Source organism: Odocoileus virginianus, chromosome 23 (assembly GCF_023699985.2).
Source record: "Odocoileus virginianus isolate 20LAN1187 ecotype Illinois chromosome 23, Ovbor_1.2, whole genome shotgun sequence".
Taxonomy (NCBI): domain Eukaryota; kingdom Metazoa; phylum Chordata; class Mammalia; order Artiodactyla; family Cervidae; genus Odocoileus; species Odocoileus virginianus.
The window spans coordinates 34652088-34673148 of NC_069696.1; the positions used below are offsets into that span (position 1 = coordinate 34652088).

Sequence of the window (21061 nt, forward strand, 5' to 3'; positions counted from 1 at the left end):
ATTTGTCTAGATTCAACATATTAATTTTTTTTTCTTTTTAGGGCTGTTTACTTTTGAGCACATGAGATTAGAAAAGAGACAAAGAGCTTTGTAGAAGTAAAGGAAGAGGAAGAAAAGTGCTGGGGAAGGAGAGGCCTATACTATGTTGCATTGATTTCCTTCCACTTTGATTCCCCCAGTCTCGTCATTTGTACAGGATAGACTGAAATAATGACTTGCAATTACCTGACATAGCTTACAACATTTTGCACATATATTATTCCATTCAGTCTCATCTGAATTCAGATTCTACTCTCCAAATTTTATTTTCAAATCATGGTTTCCAAGACATTTACTGCTCTCCATTTAAAACTCAGAAATAAACATTTATCTTTTATAACTAACAAGGAAGATTCTATAATATTAAGGCTTTGATTCCAGCCTAACAAATAACTGTTCAAGTTTATCCTCCCTCCATGCCAATAGCCGAGGACAATTAATTGAACACAACAGAACTGACTAGCTGATTCTCAGCCCAGGAGCACACTGACCTCCTCTCAGCTCACTAACTCCCTCTCACTACTATTCTGTTATATGTGATCTACAGTCTCTAGATTTATAACACACTCATCTGAGTCCTTTTGCAGAGTCCTGCTGCTTCCTTTCTGGTCACGACAGTCACCTAGCCCACTCACTCCCATGATGACTTGTGACTGACCACTAGCCTGGTGCAGCCCAGTACCCTCCCTACCTGGACCCTGCTCTGGAGAGTAGCCCTCACAAGACAAGATCCAGCTTCTAGATCTCACCTCTCTTCTTAGTTGAGGTCTCAAGGGGCTGGATGGAGTAGTCCATGCTGGCACAGCAAGAGCAGAGAAACAAACACACTGAAGTCAAATCTTCCCATCCCTACCCTGTGGTATTCTGAAGACCAACGTTAATTGACTTTTGAAACCCCAATGCAGGGCGGCAGAGGGACTCAACATGTTGGATTCAGTACCAGTCTGCTTGTGAGCAATCTGACCTGTGCTTTGAGCCTGGGTTTAGATATTAGGCTTCAGCACAATTCCTGAGTCTCTTCTCATGATTTGGTATGGATATGCACATATCTGACCTTTCTCATGCCTGCAACTTCTCTTGATAAGCTGCCTGCACATCGCCGCTTGAACAGGCGCATCTGCCATCGCCCCTTGTTGTCCCACTCCAGTGATTAGGGTCCTATTTCCTCCTGGCAAGTACTCCTTATTGCTGCTAAGCAAGGACTCCCCATCAGTTCACGAGGAGGCCCCGCGCCAGGGCTGCCCGGACCGTCTCCCAGTGCCCTCTGCCGGACCCTGCAGAGGGCCTATCCACATGGCAGATGGACTTCCTCCTCTTCCTGCCCCACCCTCAGGGGACACGTCTCCCTTTCCCTCCTTGGGCATCATGCTGAAATTAAGCAGACACAAGTGGTCCCCTTCCAATACAGGACAAACATGTGTTTCAAACCTTAAGACGGAAAATTCATGCTTTACCCAAGGTCATTCCAAGTTACAAAGAGTGGAACTTTGGAGCTGAAAGGGATCTTCGAGACCATGTGGGATCCTGATAACTGGAGTTTAGATCTCCCAAAGTGCAAAATGTCCAAAAAGGAGGAGCTGAGTGGGGGAGAAGGAACGAATGGAGGGTTGCACTCTCAATCCCCAGTGTGGCCATAGGCAGGGATAACTGTGGCATGAAGATATAAGCAACATTTGGGGACCACTAGGCAAGGCCAATACTCAGGTTTTACAGATAGGAAAGCATTCCCCAGGACGGCCAGGCAGCGTGTTGATTCCCAGGTAAGTCTTCCTTCCACTGAATGTGCTAAAGTAAGATTTTATTGATAGCAAATTATTTTTCTGTTGATTTGAGTATTTGGCAAAATTTTGACTCACTCTCAATCATCACTCTCTTCCAACAATCTGAAGGAGCATACCCATAGAGGGCATATCAGTAGGGGTCCCCAATGTCAGATAATAGAACTAGTGTTCCTTTAGAGGTACCATGTCTCATTTTGCATCCTGAGAAATAAATAACTTGTGTAAGATTACAAATTCCATTTAGAATTAGTAGGTATGATTTGAAAGTATTTGTCAAAACTGAAAATGGAAAAGAGTCACCTTTTTTCCATTTTTCCATGTCTGATGTGTCCATTAACTGAAGAACTACACAACTCAAATAGTATCTCTTTTCCCCTCAAACACATGTTATCTATTTAACTTCTCCTTCCATGGTTGCAGTTTTTCTTGATCAGTTCTGTCCACATTCTTGTTTCTGCCTTCACTTACCCCTTTCTGTTCTTCCCTCTCCCCTCATACGTGTTTTCTTAAAATAGTTCAGGAATTTGCTCTTTGACACTAAAGTAAATAAATCATCCTTAATCCGGCATCTGAATGGATCTCTGATCACATCCTATGACTTTATTTGAGAGCTCTCAACAACTATGTCTGCTTCATCGATTCTAGGAAATTTTAGTCCTTTGAAGCATTATAAAGTGGTTTTTATGAAATACAAAAAGTAGCCATTAAATTATATGCTTCTTTTGAGATAAGAACAAGAGATCAAAACTTCTGTGAAAGAATGATTTAAGCCCCGAACTCCCCTGCCTGTTCAAAAAAGATATCCATAAAGTTGGCATTTATCACCAGAAGAAAAGATTATTCCAATTGCTTTTGGTGGTAAAACGTTGACCCTTAAGCCATGCAACAGTGTGCTAAATAGATAGCCAATTTCTGTTCCTTTTATCCACAGATTTCAAAGTGCAAGTGAGAGGAAGGTGAGATTTTGGGTCTTCGCTAGTTTAGCATGGAGGGAGAACAGAAGCCAAAAGATTTAAGTGACTTGTTCGTTGTTAGGCAGAAAGGCGGAGGATGAAAGAGAACTGTGAATATGACTCATTCTGGGTTTTTCTTGTAAAATGGCCAAACCAGCCCCCTGGGGCTACTGGGATCCACCTGGGATTCAGTGAGGGTGGACATGACCTCTGTAGTGTTTATGGATGGGATCTTAAAACTCGGAATGGGATCCTTAACTTGAACATTCAGTGAGCAGGAAGTTCACCTATCAATTGAACATTTAATTTCATCTTCCTTTTGTTTGCTAAAGTTTTGGAGATACCACAGATTTTCTGCATTGATGATTTTCTGTGTTAAAGATGATGATCTGTATCTTCAAGAAGGCCAGAATATGCGGTGCCTATTTTCCTCAAAGCAGTTGGGTATGAATGCAGAGGGAAATGGCTTTTTCTTGTTGAGCTCAATAATGGGAGAGAGCCATGCAGAGAGGTTTCCTGTGTGTTTAAAAAGCTTGGACACATGCTTCCGCATCGTGGAAGCCAGCCTGCAGGTTTATTAAATGCACCGGCTTCACCTGGTGCTCTGGCACCTTCCAAGGGACACTTGCAGTGTCTATAACATTCTCCGCAGCGCTGAGGAAGATTCCAGCAGCTCCTTATCCAATTGTCTACCATATTCCACTGAGACGGGGCAGCTGGTCTCTGCTGGGTAAAATCTTTTTAGGAGAAAGTCCCCGTTTTCATGAGAACTGTCAACATGGGTAACTAGTTCCAATGAAGTTATTAAAGTCTCTTAAATCATAGTACAGAAATTTCACCACAAAAACTTTCATTTCTGACTCAGCTGTACAACTTTAGATAAAATGAAATCCAGTGCCATAATTAAAATGGCTCCCCTGTGGTACTCATTACAACAGGGACCATGAAGGTTGGGGTCCATGAGAGGTACAATGTCTCTGTCAAAAACTCCTCAGCTTCCTCCGACCCCGGGCTCCCAGAATCAGAATTAAACTCTCAGGTGTGTGTTCAGAGCTGTGTACCTGGCCTGGTCACCTGCCCCCTTCATCAGCCCCAGGACCACCTCCCTCTCACATGGCCTTGGCATCTGCTGAGATTACCGCTTTGGAGGGGAAAGAGTCCTGGCTGGACATACTGATAATATGGATCTGAATACAGGAGACGCTGGGCAGCAAAGACAAACCCTCAGAAAACGATGACTTGGCATCAGCACTACAATGCATAGATGCAGGAACTTGGAGAGGAAAGACCAGTCATCTTTTATTAAAGATCAGTTTCCTGAAACTGATTTTTGGATGACTTTGCATCCAGTTTGCCAAATGCAGCAACATTCAAATAGGTTCTGAGAGGCAGGCACTTGCTCTTGGTAATATTGATGTTTTCTTTATGTTTCAAACTTTTAATCCAAATCAGCTTATTCCTAGTGGGAAAAGGGCCGGGGTACAACTCTGACTATTTTGGAGAAAAGGAATGGAGTCAGAGAGAGGCCTAGTTATGACATGGCGGCGCAGGGAGGGCCAGAGCTGGATGATTCTGTGGGTGGAGGACGCATCTACTGGGGCGACAGAAACTGCTGACTTTAAATAAGATAGCTTACACGTGGTTGATGACAATATTATGGGCTTCCCTGGTGGCTCAAATGGTAAAGAATCTGCCTGCAACACAGGAGACCAAGGTTCAATCTCTGGGTCAGGAAGAGCCCCTGGAGGAGGACTTGGCAACCCACTCCAGTATTCTTGCCTTCAGAATTCCATGGACAGAGAAGCCTGGCGGGCTACAGCTCTTGGGATTGCAAAGACGTGGACACAACTGAGCAACTAACTTTCACTTTTTCTTTCATAATGTTTACCTAAGTTTCTCTTCCAGAAGAATGAAATTTAACCTCTTGTTTAAAATTCCAGCCCTTCATTTCCTCAAAAGATTTTCTCTTGTATTTGGATTAGAAAAGTTCACTGCCCATGCACTCAGAACCTCAATGGCTGAGGATTCAGATCTCAGGACTCCTAAAGTATCAAGTGCTGATTCCAAATGGAGTTGAGCTGAGAGTACTTAACTATGCTCAGATTTTCTTCATCTTGTTCAACTGAGCAGAATCCTGAGGTTACTCTCAGAGAAGCAATGTAATCTGGAAGGTGACAAGACAGATCAGTAGACAAGGATCCATAATCTACCACTTTGCCACTTACTGGCTATGTCACTTGGACAAGTTACTTAACTTAGAGCCCAGGCATTATTTTTGTAAAATGGGTATAATGGTATCAGCTACCTCAGCTGATATCAACAATAGTAACACTTGATACTTACTAGTCATGTACAATACAAAGCATTTTATAGTTTTTTATATGACCATCTCACTTAATGTTTATAATATCTCATTGAGTTCAGTGCCATTATCTTCATTTTACATAGATGAGGAAACAGACCTAGGGATGTCACACTCATGTCACACTATGACAGCAGGACCATGTCTTGAACCACCACATACAGCATGAATTAACTAAGAAAATAAATATAACACACTTAGTGTTGTGACTGACATACAATAAAGATTCAACAAAAGTTCTGATACAATTAGACTCTGATATTATTTAAAAAAATATCCAGACCATCAAGTTTTAGAATGAAAGGTACCATTTTGTTTTTAATCAGCAGTTAAAATCTTTGGTAGGAAAAAAAAACAACCCAGAGATTTAATTTTTGTAGCCTCAAATCTAGTAGAGCATGCCTGGGACAGGTGCTCTGTGAGTATCTGTTAAGTGAAGAATGAATACAGATTCTACTTGGAATCATAAGTACTGCAGACAAAAGCTGACTGAAGCCACTCTCAGCTGCTCTAAGCACAAACACATGCAGAAGAGACCCTGAAGTCTGCCTTTGACCATATTCCTTAGTACCGACAAAGCCTCACAAGCTTGTTATCTTAAGGCAACACAGAATGCAAAGAAATTGTGCTGTATTTTTGTCTTATCAAGTAGTTCTTATCAAGGAATGATCTCCTTCCCAAATTGTGCTGTAGACACATAAAGAAAATTAAAGGCCACCTTTTCACTAACCAAGTCAAAACAAGTAAAGTCTTAGGAATGCTGTGAGGTACCTAGTTTGAGAGGAGTCAAGGGTTATGAAATTCACTTCTAATTATATATGCATTTAAAAATTCTCAATCAATATCCATAAATGAAATTAAATCTTCTTATTTATTACTTAAATTAATTTTATTTAAATTAAATTTAAAGTTAACAAATTTCAAACTCAATATGAATACATGAATAATTTCCTGATAATATTTTGGTTTGTTGTATTTATTTTGTTGCCTTTTAGAAAAGTTCATTCTTACTTATAATTCATAAAATCACTTACTTTTAGGAAGCTTATTAAAATCTCTGTTTTAAAAATGAGAGGGAATTTTCTGGCAATCGAGTGATTAGGACTCTGTACTTTCACTGCTAAGGGTCAGGTTCAATCTCTGGTCCAGGAACTAAGATCTCACAAGCTGCACAATGTGGCTAAGAGTAAATAAAATAAATAAATAAAGCTCTATAAATTAAAAAAAAAAAATTCAGTTTGTGGACTTCCCTGGTGGTCCAGTGGTTAAGAATGCATCTTCCAATGCAGGGGATGGGGGTTAAATACTTAGGAAACTAAGACCCCACGTGCCATGTGGCAATAAAGCCCACGTGTGGCAGTGAAGACCCAGCACAGCCAAAATAAAAATAAAGAAATAACTTTCTAAAGTTAAAAAAAAAAATGAGTGTAAAAAAATCATGTTCTGCTTAAGGTCACACAATGGATAAATGGCAGAACCATTTCAGGGACATTTTCAGGCTTCTGAAAAGAAACATGGCCTTGCAATGCTGACATTTGAATAAGACAAAGAGAACAGACAAGCGCCACACAGTTCAAATATTCAAAGCTAAGTGGCATTATGTAATCATACATGTCTGAATGCCCTTTATAACTTTTAACCAATGTTTTTCTCAAGGACAAGTTTCTTTGAGATTGTTCCTCTTTTTAAATTCAAGGACAAAGAAAGAGAGACAGAGAAAGAAGATAGAAGTCAATTAAATTCATGCTACTTAACACGGTTAATAATTTTATGCATATTAACAAATATATCTAGAAAGTAACTCATTACGTTTAATAAGCACAGATACTTGAACAAAGAAGTTACGGTAAAATGATTGCTGCTAAAATCCTGAATATACTCCAGTTAATATTCTTATTCAGCTTCCTCTGTGGCTGTTTTTAAAGCTGAGGTAATAAACACCTGAGCTCCACAAGGATCTAACTGTGATGCTCGCAAAGAACAGTCTCTCTGGAACCATCAGTGTTGGTCTCGTAAAGAGGAAACCAGAAACAGTAATTACCTAGGCATGTATAGGACTCTCTCGGCCACCACGAAACCCACCCTGAAGAAGAGGTTGCTGGCTGGGATGAACGGGAAAACCAGGAACAACAAGCCCACCAAAACTTCCCTGTGCTCCAGTCTCTGAAACACACAACAGTGGAGGACAAATTAATCTGGGTTTAATTCCACTTCAGTCAGCATTTAACCATCAAGTTTTTATTCAAGGAATGAATAAACTAGACCAATGTGGCCCTTTTGATCAGCGTACTGATTCATCAGAGAAAGCCCTCAGGCTAAAACCTCTGGCTCATGGAAACATTCGCATGTTTGCCTGACACATATTTGCCACCCAGAACATCTGCAATTTGCATAACATAATCAGTGACCATTACTCCTTGTTCTGGGCTGGCCCTACAGCAACACTGCTTGGTCTGGTTTCTTTCAGAGTCTTGTGCCCTCAGGCAACTCATTCCAGGGAGCAAGGCAGCTGGGTAGGATAAAGCTCACTAAGGCATCATGGAGAATTACTGTCCTCTCAAAATAGAACACATTAAAAACAAATGAATAAACAAAGAAAAAAACCCACACAAAGCCCACCAGAGGAGGCAAATCTTCGCATGAAGGAAATAAAATGCAAAGGGTGAAATAAGGGGCACCAGAGAGGGAGATCCCTTGAGCTGAGGTGTTTTTAGCATCTTTCAAAGTAAGCCAGTAAGCATTTACTTGTTTGATTCCATGAAATTACTTGATTCCATGACATTTTTTGGAATAAAAATTCATTACAATAATTCATTAAACTGACAGAATACCTTTCTCTTATATTGTATATAAAAAATTTGTACAGATTTTTGTCACAACTAACAAAAATTTTTTATTTATTACTAATAATGTAGTGTAATGGGCACTGTAAAAGGTAGTGTGTATTTCCAAATAGACACATTTGAAAGAAAATCCATTTAATACAAATCTAGATGTACTGGATGGTATTATTTTTTTCTTTTAAAAATAATTGAAGAGGAAAACCAAATAGAACTTTCCATATTAATGTTTTGAACTTTTTCTTATAAACATTTTAAATAGCCTAATACTTTAAATATTTGCAAAACACTGAACAAAAAATTTCAAAAACATAAATAAGGCTCCCTAACACAAACTACTAAAATTTTAAGTAGACAAAGTAAAAGGTTTTAAGCATGTTGAGACATTTGATACCTGGACTTTATTAAAATCTTTGTTTTGCTGACTACAATACATTGAATAATAAAATTTCTGAGAGTAATTCCATGTAAGCAAATGTGATTTGGACTATTTCCCTTGAACAATTAATGGTCCTGTAAGTAATTACCTCATTTTTTTTTTACTTACCTAAAGTAACCATACTCTTTAGAATTAAAAGATGAAAGAAAAAGAAAAAAAAGTTGCATAACAAGCTTTCAACTCAAATGAATGCCATGTTATATATTCTATGGTGCATTTAAATTGAAGGAAAAACACAGGTAAGAAGTGGCAAGTTCATTATATTTAAAAGCTGAAAACTCTCTTTGTAATTTAGATTATTCTTTCAGTTTACAAAGTATATTTCAGTGCAAGAACTTAAAGTTTATATAAGGAACAAACACCCTAAGAATCCTATAATATGAAGGTGAGAAACGGAATATTTCCTTCATATCAGTAAACAAGGATATCACTGTCATCAGTGATTCTGGCCTTCCAAATATGAATCCCTGAGCCCTAAGGTCACTCAGGAAGGAAGAAAATACCTGTGCGATCTGGCAGCCATGAAGCTGCAGCCACTCCCTACAGTGAGCACTGAGGAACTCAGGATGTGAAAAACACAGAATACTGGACCCAGATAGCTGAGATGCATATGAAAGGAATGATTTCAATGAGCCCAGACTCTTACCTCTTCCCTTGGATAGAAAAGTACTAAATTCCTTAACTTGGGCTATCTGGTTTTCTTTAATTCATAAAATACTTTCAATGTTCAATACTTTTGTCCTTTGTTGCAAACTTCTATATAACCAACTTCCCCTCATTTCCCTTTCCGCCCACCACCCCCCTCCCACTCCCTCTGCTTCAACAGAGCAATTCTCTCAGGGTTACATGAGACACTGTCTCCTGTGTTTAAAGTCCTAAAAATTCCCACCAATTAAAACATAACTCTCAACTTTTAGGTTGTGACTATTTTTTTAAGTCGACAAAGCCAAGTATTTCTTGACAAAGTTGAAAATAAATCCCAGAGAATGAGTCTCTTGCCCAGTGTTCCTTATGAATTCTGAGCCTACTACTGATGATCTCTCTCTCTCTTTTTTTTTGGACTATTCAAAAACTGAAATACTTTTACAAAAGTATTAGTGTGTCTTCCTAAAGAGATTTGTAAAGAGAATGTAAAATCTCCATTAATCCTAAGAATGAAGGCAAGGGGAGGGACTGATGGAATTCTGACCAGGTCATAAGCCACGTCCCTGATTGTGTTTTACTCTATGAGATGCCTCCCCACCTGATCGCAGTTATTGGTGAACATCTCTCATAGCTCTGAAAGAGGCATCGCCTTCACACCCCCAGTGTCACCCCTTGCTGCCTGACCAAAGGCCTTCCTCACTGTGGTGGCACATGCTTATGTCCTTTACTCAGCAGAAGCCTGAGGCTCTGGGAGCCACTAGGTGGAGAGGAGGCGGGCATCCTGGGCATGCAGACGCCCCCTTGGCCATCCCCCCTCTCAGTCCTGGAGCCTCTGCAGTGGATAGTCTGAATGCCACTGCTGCAGGTGGTGGTGACGCTGAGCTGGGGACTGCAGGCTCCAGGCACCAACTTTCTTTCCTTCCTGGCCCTCATCCCAGTTGTAATTACATATTTTTCTGTGTGCTCACCATATTTTTCTAATGTCTCCACCAGACTCTAAGCTCTATGAGGACAGGAGCTGGTCAGCTGTATTCAGAGGTGTGTGGTTTCTGCTCAGCTCAGTGCCTGGCACTTAGTGAGTGTTTAGAAACATTTGTTGAATAAATCAATAAATGAATAAATGTTCCAGGTGAGAGAGGAACCTGGGTGTGAAACAGAGAGAGGATGGAGAAGGCTTCCTGGGGGAGGGGACAATCTGGGGTTGAAGACTGAGTAGTGAATGCTCACAAGGTAGATGTGGTGGTGTTAGGAGAGGAAGGAAGTGGTCACAGCGAGGTGCATTTCAGGCAGAAGATGGAGAAAGTACAAAGCAGGGAATAACCCTGTGCATGTTAGCAGGTGACAAATTCTAAGGATTTGGTATTCCCTGAGTGGAGCTGATTTTTACCTACAGGCAACAAGGAACAAGTTAATCATCCCACACACATAGAAGGGAAAGCAAGTCAGTGACCCAAAGCTGATGTCCAGATTTACGTTGGGGCCCTGCCATCATTAGCCACCTTGGGCAGGCAAGTAATTAGCCCTTCCTTGCCTCAACTATAAAATGACATGAGTGCAGTTCACGGCTCAGTGGGGTTGGCTGGATCAGCACAAAGATTTCTTGATCAGTTAAAGTCCGTGTCATTGGAGCTGTGAGTCCAGAGGCCACCACTCCACAGAATGTGCTACCAGAAGAGTTGTCTTATGTGGTGTTTTCTTTATTTTCAAAATGTTCAACTTAAGACAGTGGCACAGTGCCCAAACTCAATGAAGTTCCACTGTTTATCTCAAGAGAAAGAATATATATGAAAAAAGTTCTTGATTCTCAAATCAAACTGATGATGATAATCTTCTCTCCTCCCCATTCAGTCAAGAGAGATAGAACATATGCAAGAATATACTAAATATTGATACAAACTGCAAGTTGATCGGCCAATCAGAATGTTGTAAAATTAGGGAAAAACATGCCATGGATGTGGCTGAACTTCCTAGAATGGGAAAGACTGGAAGGGAATCCAATTTTGTATCTTGTGGATCACAGATGTGACAGAGTTGGCTAAATAATTTATGGCTTATCTCAACCTAATAGGTTCAGATGAAATGCAAACAAAATATGAGTGGCGGAAAAATAAGATGTGTGTCACTTTCCAAAGCACATGAAGTGCATTCATTTCTAGGAAAGAGGTAACTGGAAATTTATCCCAAATATACTAGGGAGTGAAAAGACAGAAGAATTAAAACAGTTAGTAATATAGCCATTAAAAATACATGTTACTTGTCTGATTAACTGTGCAACTTCCAACAAATTAATTTACTTCTCTGATCAGTTAAACAAAAGAAAGTTTATCGATACCTACTGTATCTGTGGAAAAAAACGTGTGATAGATTCACTGTGGCGGGTGTTAGGCTTGATTTTCTTCTAGCTCGAGGGGAGACAGAAAAGCATTTCCCTGAGTTGCAAAGAGATGACAATCTCTTAACACACCTGTCAGGGTGCCCAGAGAATCACTCGGCCACCATTGCACAGCCATGTATCTGCGGGAGTCATTAATGGAAAAGCAGTGACCTCCCCAGAAACAGAGAAGTCCCAGCTCCAAAATGTGAGCCTAGCCTAGTGGCTTCTGGTTTATCCCATCCCCTTCCTACCCTTAGTTTCCTTTTCAAAGAACAAATCATAGATGAGGAAACGTACACAGCACGCACACACACACACAGATAGATGCACATGCACGTGGCCAGCATTGTGTGCACAAGTGGTCATGAAAAGAAGACAACTCCTCTCTCATTCAACCTAGACAACCTCAACCATAGTCTGCTCCTTCCCAGAGCAGCAGAGAACAGGCCTCATTATAGTAATTATTGCCATCATTCCTAGTATCATATTTTCTTTTACCTCTAAACAGGTTACAGATAAATAAAACAGTGCATTCAGCATGTTCTCACAGTTCTACAAACAGCACAGTTATATTTCAATCCTAAGGATGCATTTGGCAGTTCGAGGCTCTAGCTGTCTGCATCTAATTTATCAGTTTTCAGGGAAGATGATGACCATAAAGCTCCCTCTTCAGCCCTGGAGTAAGGTATCTCCAAGCTGACAACTGGCAGGGCTATATATGAGGCCCTCTTTTCTCATCTGTTCATGGGTCTACTTCCTCCATTAGACTATGCCTTCCCTGATGGGAGTCACCATCCTACTTAAATTTATCCAGATTTCTGCACAAACATAGTTGGCATTCACCAAACTGTTGCAATAAGAAAGATTAGTGACAGAAGCTGCATATATATCTCTGGGGTTCAATTTAGAGACTTCTCACTATGGAAATCTTGCACTTTTTGCCACCCTCTGAAACATAATATTTGCAATGCTAATTTGGGTTGAGAAGTCCTCAGTCTTTGAATATCCAAAGTGTCTTATGATCGTCTGCCAGAGTTGGCCAACTGCATTCTTAATCAGGTACTTTTAATCAGGATGCATGCATACCCTTCTATGCCTCTCTCATTCCATTCATTGCTACTAACTACTACCTGCTCTTGAAAGGCTGTGGGACTTTCATGCTCAGGAAAATGACATCTTTCACATTACTGAAATTCAATTTTAATTTTGTGAATATTTCAGTGTATTAAAATTCTCAATAATTTATCACTATTATATTATTATGGAAATTCTTTTAATTGAGGAAGACAAGTTATTTAATCAATTGAACTCTCCATTGCTTTATCTGACCGCACTTCACTGCCTCATCTCTTGTTCTGAATCCTCATCTCTTGTACTGAGCTGGGGGCGCTGGGCAGTGAGCTACGCTCATTCTCTCGCTAAGTGACTCTCAAATTTCCACCCAGTAGCAGGCAACACATTTATGCCAGTTTAAAAAATTCTCTTTCATCTTCGCAACAGTTCTGTGGAGATGAGTATTATTATCCTTGTTGTAAACTCAAATGCTGAGACCTTTGGGTCCTTCACAAATAACTGCAACTACAAATCAGCAAAAATGCATTGCATTATTTCTGTGAGAAATTTTCCTCCCAGCTGCACAGGACTCCAGGTCTCCTTCCTGCAAGAGGAAACCTGGGCTCTCTCTGTGCTGCTTGTGTATATTTTAATAGCTTTTTGAAAACCCAACTCCTTATATTACTGTCCAGAGGAAATGCATCGGTGAGCCTCCACTTGAGCAAATCAGAGGCTCAGGCTTATTTAAATCATCATGAGCTTTGAATCTACAGATGTCCTTCGATGCTTTCAAATGATGATAATACAGACTGCATGAAGTGGATGGAGAGCTGGCCTCAGAAGGCTAACTCGGGACCAGCATGAGAAGGGGCAAGTCAGAAGTGGAAGGACAGAAAGAGCTTGGTTGTCTGGGGCAATGGGGTTCTGTCTGAGCTCTGTACGAATGTATCTTGAACTTCCTTCCTCCCCCCCGGCTGCTCTCTTGTCTGCTTGATCTTCACTCTTGTCTGTATCTTCCTTTGAATTGGACAGCCCCTCCTTCTTCCACCTTTTTATACTGTTCATGGGGTTCTCAAGGAAAGAATGCTGAAGTGGCTTGACATTCCCTTTTCCAGGGGACTACATTTTGTCTCTTGAGAGTCTCTTGGACAGAAAGGAAACCAAATAGTGGGAGAAGAGAAAGTTTTGAATTTTTACTGCTATTGTTATATCAAATGCAACAGTCCACTTCTTAATGATTCAAACAAGATCTAGAATATGATCAACATATGGAGGAATTGAGAGGAATTTTGGGACAGTTTTAAAGACAAGGAGAATAAGAAAAATTGAAAGCTTATTCTCAGAGCTTCAGTTACAGCTGCCAAACTCTTTGGTGATTATACAGTTAACTGGGACCCCAAGTTAGACCACAGTGTCATGCTCAAGAGACTGAAGGACAGTCTGCCCATGACATGAACACAATTCACATCTCATAAAGAAGTGTGGAAAGGTACCACTTGCAAATTTTTCCTTCACTGGTCTGAAATCAACAGAATAAGCCAGGCTGGGGGAAAAAATAGCTTTGATTCAGGATCTCAATAACATAGCTGCCAACCCACATTCTACACTTGGCTCGAGCTGGTGATATCACTTCCTCATTTTCATGTGCTCTAAAATTTACTCATAAATGCTCAGGGAAAAAAATTTTAAAAGGGGAAATGAATGAAGAAATTATATCTCCTTGGAGACAAAAGTAGATTTGTACACTGTCTTCTCTGAGCCAATTTAAACACTGCTTGTCCCATGCCAAGCTTTCCTCACCGAGGAGCTCTGCCAGTCGCGCTGATGAACAGAGTCGAAGGGAGATTAAAATCAGAGCATTTCTAAACCAACACTTCTGATTTCTGGTCTTGGGTTCTGGACTTTGTTTTTGTTGTTTTTTTTTTTTTTGCAGAGTTTTTGTTTCATTTGCTTTTAATCAATCGTCTGAATCTTCCTGCAAACACAAATTCCTGGGATTGAAACTTCTTATCTCACAAGAGCACACAATTACGTTGTTTCAGAGTCAAATCAGGTGGAAGACTGAAGCACTCAGATTGTTTTACTCAAGTGAGAATAAACTAATTCAAACTTTATTTGGAAATGTGCCTTACATTCTGTGTAAGTGTGTTTTAAATGTTCAAAGGCAAATAAAAGCAAACATCTTTTAAAAGGCACTTTAGAAGAAGCGTGATTGGAAAACACCAGTCTAATGCACGAAAACACCATTCATTTTCACAAACAAGCACTAGTAAGGAGTTAAGGGAATTGAGTAAGTTAGAAAAATATTGTTCAAGAAATCTTTTTCCTGATTCAAATGTAAATATCATAGGAATTCATAGAGACATGGGAGAAGAAAAGAATGAACTTTCTTCATCTCTATCTGTGGTTTTGAACAAAAATGGAAAAGTACTTACTATAAAGCTGTGTATTTTTTTTTTAAATTGTGAGGAAGACTAGAGAGATGAAATGTAGGGGCAAGACAAGATCTCTTTTCAGATTGTGTTCAACATATAGATTATTATACATGTGCTATGGGAAAGGCTCATGCAGAAGGGCAAATAAAAGCCAGCTGGTAAGCTGCAAATGGTAGAGGGTAAAGGAAAAACATGATACTCTTAAGCAATACCATATGCCAGACATTTGACTTGGCCTGTCCCATTGATGTTTCATGATACTATTACAAGATAGGTAATTATCCCCAGTTATACAGATGAGGACATTGAAGCTCAGAGGTCTTAAAGACACATCTATGCTGATCCAATTAGTGAAAATCAAGGGGTTCAAACTGAGGTTTGATTCAGCCCAAAGCCTGTTCTTTCCCCACAATCCCTAGGGCTCTGGGATCCAAAGACAAGGTCAAGGGAGTGTGCATGGGAGAGATTTCAACCCTTTTCTTCTTCCTAGGTTTGTAGCAGAAACACACAGAGAAGACAAGACCTAGCAATTTGGAGGTTACCTAGCAAGGTATTGCTAGGCTGATCCAGAAATCTCACCACTGAGGTCTGTGACAGAGGGCACCACTGAGCCCCTTTGACACATAAACACAGACACAAATTTCCAGTTTGCAGGGATCAAGTAGGATGTGTGGCACGAAACGTGTACTCCTTGTCACGGATTCCATTTCAATAAACTACTTTCAGGTGGCCCACGTACTCACCCCTACAACCTGCCTCTGGACATATCTGTGTCCACCGCCACAATAAGGGAAGATGCCATTCATTTGACTGCTCTTTAGTTACTGAATTGTAAGTCAAAATTATATTTAAGAAGGCTTGAGAAAAGAATAAGGATTATTTCTGACAGAAGAAATCAAATATTATGATGAGATTGCCCTTTTTATTAAGGAAAATAAGAGTGCATTCATATTCTAGTGACCAGAGAGACACAGTGAATAAGCTGAGTGGAAAAAGACCTTCTAAATGTTAAATCTATACATGCTCTGTAGCTTGTTGCTCTAAACTCCTTTTATTATATTCACCTATTTATCTATGAACTTGATGTTGTTCAGTCACTCAGTCATGTCCAACTATTTGTGACCCCATGGACTGCAGAATGCCAGGCTTCCCTATCCTTCACCATCTCCCAGAGTTTGCTCAAACTCATATCCATTGAATAGGTGATGCCATCCAACCATCTTGTTCTCTGTCATCCCTTTCTCCTCCTGCCTTCAATCTTTCCCAGCATCAGCCTTCTTTATGGCCCGGCTCTCACATCTGTATATGTCTACTGGAAACACCATAACTTTGACTACAGACCTTTCTCGGCAAAGTGATGTCCCTGCTTTTTAATATGCTGCCTAGGTTTATCACAGCTTTTCTTCCAAAGAGCAAGCGTCCTTTAATTTCATAGCTGCAGTCACCGTCCACAGTGATTTTGGAGCCCAAGAAAATAAAATTTGTCACTATTTTCATTGTTTCCCCATCTATTTGCCATGAAGTGATGGAATTGGATGCTACGATCCCTGTAAATGTTTTATGTAAATGCGTGAGTTTTAACCCAGCTTTTTCACTTTCCTCTTTTACCTTCATCAAGTGGCTCTTTAGTTCCTCTTCACTTTCTGCCATAAGGGTGGTGTCATCTGCGTATCTGAGGTTATTGATATTTCTCCTGGCAATCTTGATTCCAGCTTGGGCTTCATCTAGCCTGGCATTTCACATGATGTACTCTGCATATAAGTTAAATAAGCAGGGTGATAATATACAACCTTGACATACTCCTTTTCCTATTTGGAACCAGTCTGTTGCTCCATGTCCGGTTCCAACTGTTGCTTCTTGATCTGCATACAGGTTCCTCAGGAGGCAGGTAAAGTGATTTGGTATCCCCATCTCTCTAAGAAACTTCCACAGTTTGTTGTGATCCACGCAGGCAAAGGTTTTAGCATAGCTGTTGAAGCAGAAGTAGATGTTTTTCTGAAATTTTCTTACTTTTTCTATGATTCAGTGGATGTTGGAAATTTGATCTCTGTTTTATCTGCCATTTCTAAATCCAGCATGAACATCTGGAAGTTCTCAGCTCACATATTGTTGAAGCCTAGCTTGAAGGATTTTGAGTATTACTTTGTTAGCATGTGAAATGAGTACAATTGTGAGGTAATTTGAACATTCTTTGGTATCACCCTTCTTTGGGATTGAAATAAAAATGGACCTACTCCAGTCCTGTGGCCTATGGGCTTTCCAAATTTGCTAGCATATGAGTGCAGCACTTTAACAGCATCATCTTTTAGGATTTGAAATAGCTCAGCTGGAATTCCATCAATTCCATCTGCTTTATTTGTAGTGATGCCTCCTAAGACCCACTTGCCTTCGCAATCCAGGATATCTGCCTCTAGGTGAGTGATCACACCATTGTGGTTATTTGGGTCATTAAGGATATCTTTTTTGTATAGTTCTTCTGTGTATTCTTGCCACCTTTTCTTAATATCTTCTGTTAGGTCCATACTATTTCTGTCCTTTATTGTGCCCATCTTTGCACAATATCGTGAACTTCTGTCCACAGTTCTAGGGAGTTCATCTTTCCGTGTCATATCTTTTTGCCTTTTCATAATGTTCATGGGGTTCTCAAGGCAAGATTACAGACATGGTTTGCCATTCCACTTCTCCAGTGGAACTCCAGTGGAGTTCTTGTCAGAATTCTCCACCATGAGTCATCAGTCTTGGGTTACCCTGCAAGGCATGGCTCATAGTTTCATGGAGTCAGACAAGGCTGTGATCCATGTGATCAGTTTGGTTAGTTTTCTGTGACTGCAGTTTTCGTTCTGCCTGCCCTCTGATGGAGAGGCTAAGAGGCTTGTGAAAGTTTCCTGAAGGGAGGGACTGGCTTCAGGGAAAACCGGGTCTTGTTGTGGTGGGCAAGACCATGCTCAGTTAATCTTTAATCCAATTTTCTGCCGATTGGTGGGGCTGTGATCCCTCCCTGTAGTTTGGCTTGAGTTAAGATCTATGAACTATTTTATGTATAAATCTTGCAAGAAAGTAATACTGTCATAACAACTTACTTTTTGAATTGTTTTAAATTTATTTTTTAACTGAAATATAATTGGTGGTTAATATTATATAAGTTCATGCCAATGCTTGCGCTCAGTCACTAAGTTGTGTCTGTCTTTGCGACCACATGGACTGTAGCCCAAGAGGCTCCTTGGAATTCTCCAGTCAAGAATATTGGAGTGGGTTGCCATTCCCTTCCCTATGGGATCCTCCCAACCCGGGGATCAAGCTTGTACTGCTGAGCCACCTGGGAAGCCCATTACAAAAGCTATAGGTGTATAATACAGTGATTCATAATTTTTACAGTTTATACTCCATTTATAGTTATAAAATATTGGCTATATTCCCTGTGTTGTACAATATAGCTTTGTAGCTTATTTTATACATAATAGTTTGTATCTTTTAACTCCCTATCCCAATGTTGTCCCTCCCTTCTCTCTCTCCTCATTGGTAAACACTAGTTTGTTGAAGTTTTAGATTCCAAATAAAGTGATATCATGTGGTATTTCTCTTTGTCTGATAACCACTTACTCTTGTAACACCTGTGATATTCATATTTATATCAGATATTTGCTCAGGAGGGTAAATTTGGAAAATCAAAAGAGTAGTATTGCTCTAAAAGCTATATGTTCATATGTGTTGAGACTAAAGCTACCTGGGTGGACTCAGAAGAAAGGAGGAGCTGGGAGGAGGCACCAAAAATGCCCAGCAGACGCTGCTGGCTTCCGGGGAGGCCCTGTCCAGGGGAGGGTGAGTGGTGTACTACACAGGGGCCCTGCGGGTCCAAGAAGAGAAAACTGTCAGCAGAAGCTCACTCTTGTGCCTGGAGCTTGTCCAGGGTAGAAAGGAGAAAAAGCCACCACTTAGGGGTCTGGATCTTCCATCATGCTCCCCGCATCCAGCTCCGGCTAGTGAAACAAAAATGTCTCAGGTAATGCTACTGAATTCTCTGTGGAGAACAGTAAGTGACCTTAGGTAGGAGGGAGGCAGAAACAATTAACCATTTTTTTCCCTCTGTAAGAATTCAGTTAAGAACCAGGGTGGATTTAACCTTGCAAGTGAGGTCATCAGTGAATTCAGTTTTGATGACAAGGAAACGGAGGCAGAGGATAAATTAGATGCATTTTTATAAATAACTTTGTTCCTATGGCAATATACACACCTGGCAGAAGTGCTCTTCCACCTATGACTACTGTTTAAACATTTCTAAGATGTCCCTCTGCCAAAACTTTTCAAAGCAGGATGCTATAGACTTATTTTCTGTTAAGAAACAGACACGAAAAAAAAAAAAAAAGAGACACGAATTTTACTTTTTTCACACTGTGACTCACACTCACTCAGAGGTATGATTCATATTCCCACTTTGGATTGTCACACAGAGGACAGTCCCTCCCTTCTGTAATCTAAAATGAACAAGGAGAAGGAACCACAAAAACCCCACACAGTTCCACACAGTAAAGATGCAAAAGTTTTAGAGCAGCATTCCTTAAAGACAATTATAATTCATCATATTTTACCAAGCTGTAGCTTGGCTTACTTCAAGGTTACAAACGTGAAAGTAATAAGAAAGTTAGTGGCTTCTCTCAATAGCTAAAAACAAAGTGGGTTTTAACTTGTCCAGTTGAGCTTCTGAAGTAACTGCTACTAATAATGGATATGATCCTACTATCCATTAGTGTACTCCTCCAAAATCAAAGCATCTTCTATAATCAAAATATGTTGGATTTCTTTGATAAGACCCACTTTCCTGCTTCTGAAACATATGGCAATAAAAGCCTGATGGATCACTTTGCTTTATCAGAAGTTGTTAAAGCTCTCTTTTTTTTTAACAAGTAACTGACATGATTAAATAATGTTCTTCCCTTACCTTGAACTGTGCATCTGAACAGCCTATTTACCACAGCCTAAAAGGGCAAATTTAATGGATTAGTGAATGCAACAAAGGATGGAAACAGAGGCCCGAGGTTTTAATATAGTATCAAGTGCTTGTAATTTTCGAAGTTCAGACATTCCAACACCTATTATCATTGCTTCGATAAAGCCGCCTTTCTATTAAACCACAACAGCATGAATCTCTAAACAGCAGAGAAGAGAGAAGCAGCACAGGACTTATATGAATCTGGACATAAAAGTACGAATTCCACCCCCAATCACGGACTAAGAGTCAGTTTTTCCTTGAGAAATTCTTACAAGGTAAAAGAAGAAACCTTTCAGATGGAAAAACAAAGGGTAAAAGTGTTTTAACTCCAAGTGAAGACACTGACAGAGCGAGCACCTCTGCAACAGGCAGAAATCTAAGAGCTCGTTGGCCCGAGTCACCCACATCAAAAGGAACTGCGGTGCCCTGGAAGGAGAGAACGTTCAAGGCAACGCCAGGGAGGCTGATGTTAATAATGCTATTCCCAGTTAACCACTTCTTAATACCAAATGCCAGGGCACAAACTGACTAGGCCAGTTTGGTCATCAAAAGTTGCCAGGCCCTTCTGTAAAATACCCTGGCCTCTGGCAATCGGAGCCATACAGGACACAAAAATGAACACAAGTTTTACAAGAAATTCTGCCAAAAGTGCAACCATTTATATCAAACAGTCACACACTGGCTTATCATGAAGCTCCAGGAAGTCTTTTCTCTGTCCTCCAGTCTTTCTACAAGAACCTACCATGAAAGGAGCTTTGTTCCGAGGAAGAACCGCTCACTTTCCACTTAGGTAGGGCACATAGTCTTCTGTCAAGCACCTACTTTTTAAAACAATGGCACAGAGTGACGTAAGAAAAAAGAAAAACAAATATTGCATATTAACACTTAACACATATATACATGGAACCTAGGAAGATGGTACTGATAAACCTATTTGTGGGGCAGCAATGAAGACACAGACATAGAAAACAGACTTGTACACACAGGAAGGGAAGAAGAGGGTGGGATGAATGGAGAGAGTAGCATGGAAACATACACTATCATATACAAAATTGGATAGCCAGTGGGAATTTGTTAAATGACTCAGGGAGCTCAAATCCAGTGCTCTGTTGGGATGGGTGGGAGACGGAAGAGAGGGTCAAGAGGGAGGGGT

At 40.3% G+C, this 21061-nt stretch overlaps 1 protein-coding gene across 2 annotated transcripts in view; it reads right to left on the reverse strand.

Annotated features, from left to right (window-relative positions):
• TMTC1 (transmembrane O-mannosyltransferase targeting cadherins 1) overlaps positions 1–21061 on the reverse strand; it is a 288889-nt gene that overhangs the window by 97303 nt on the left and 170525 nt on the right. For both annotated transcript variants that reach the window (XM_070453869.1, XM_070453868.1), the window contains exon 9: positions 7177–7298. In XM_070453869.1, coding sequence (XP_070309970.1) covers positions 7177–7298 — 122 coding nt within the window. The remainder of the gene's footprint in view (positions 1–7176; positions 7299–21061) is intronic.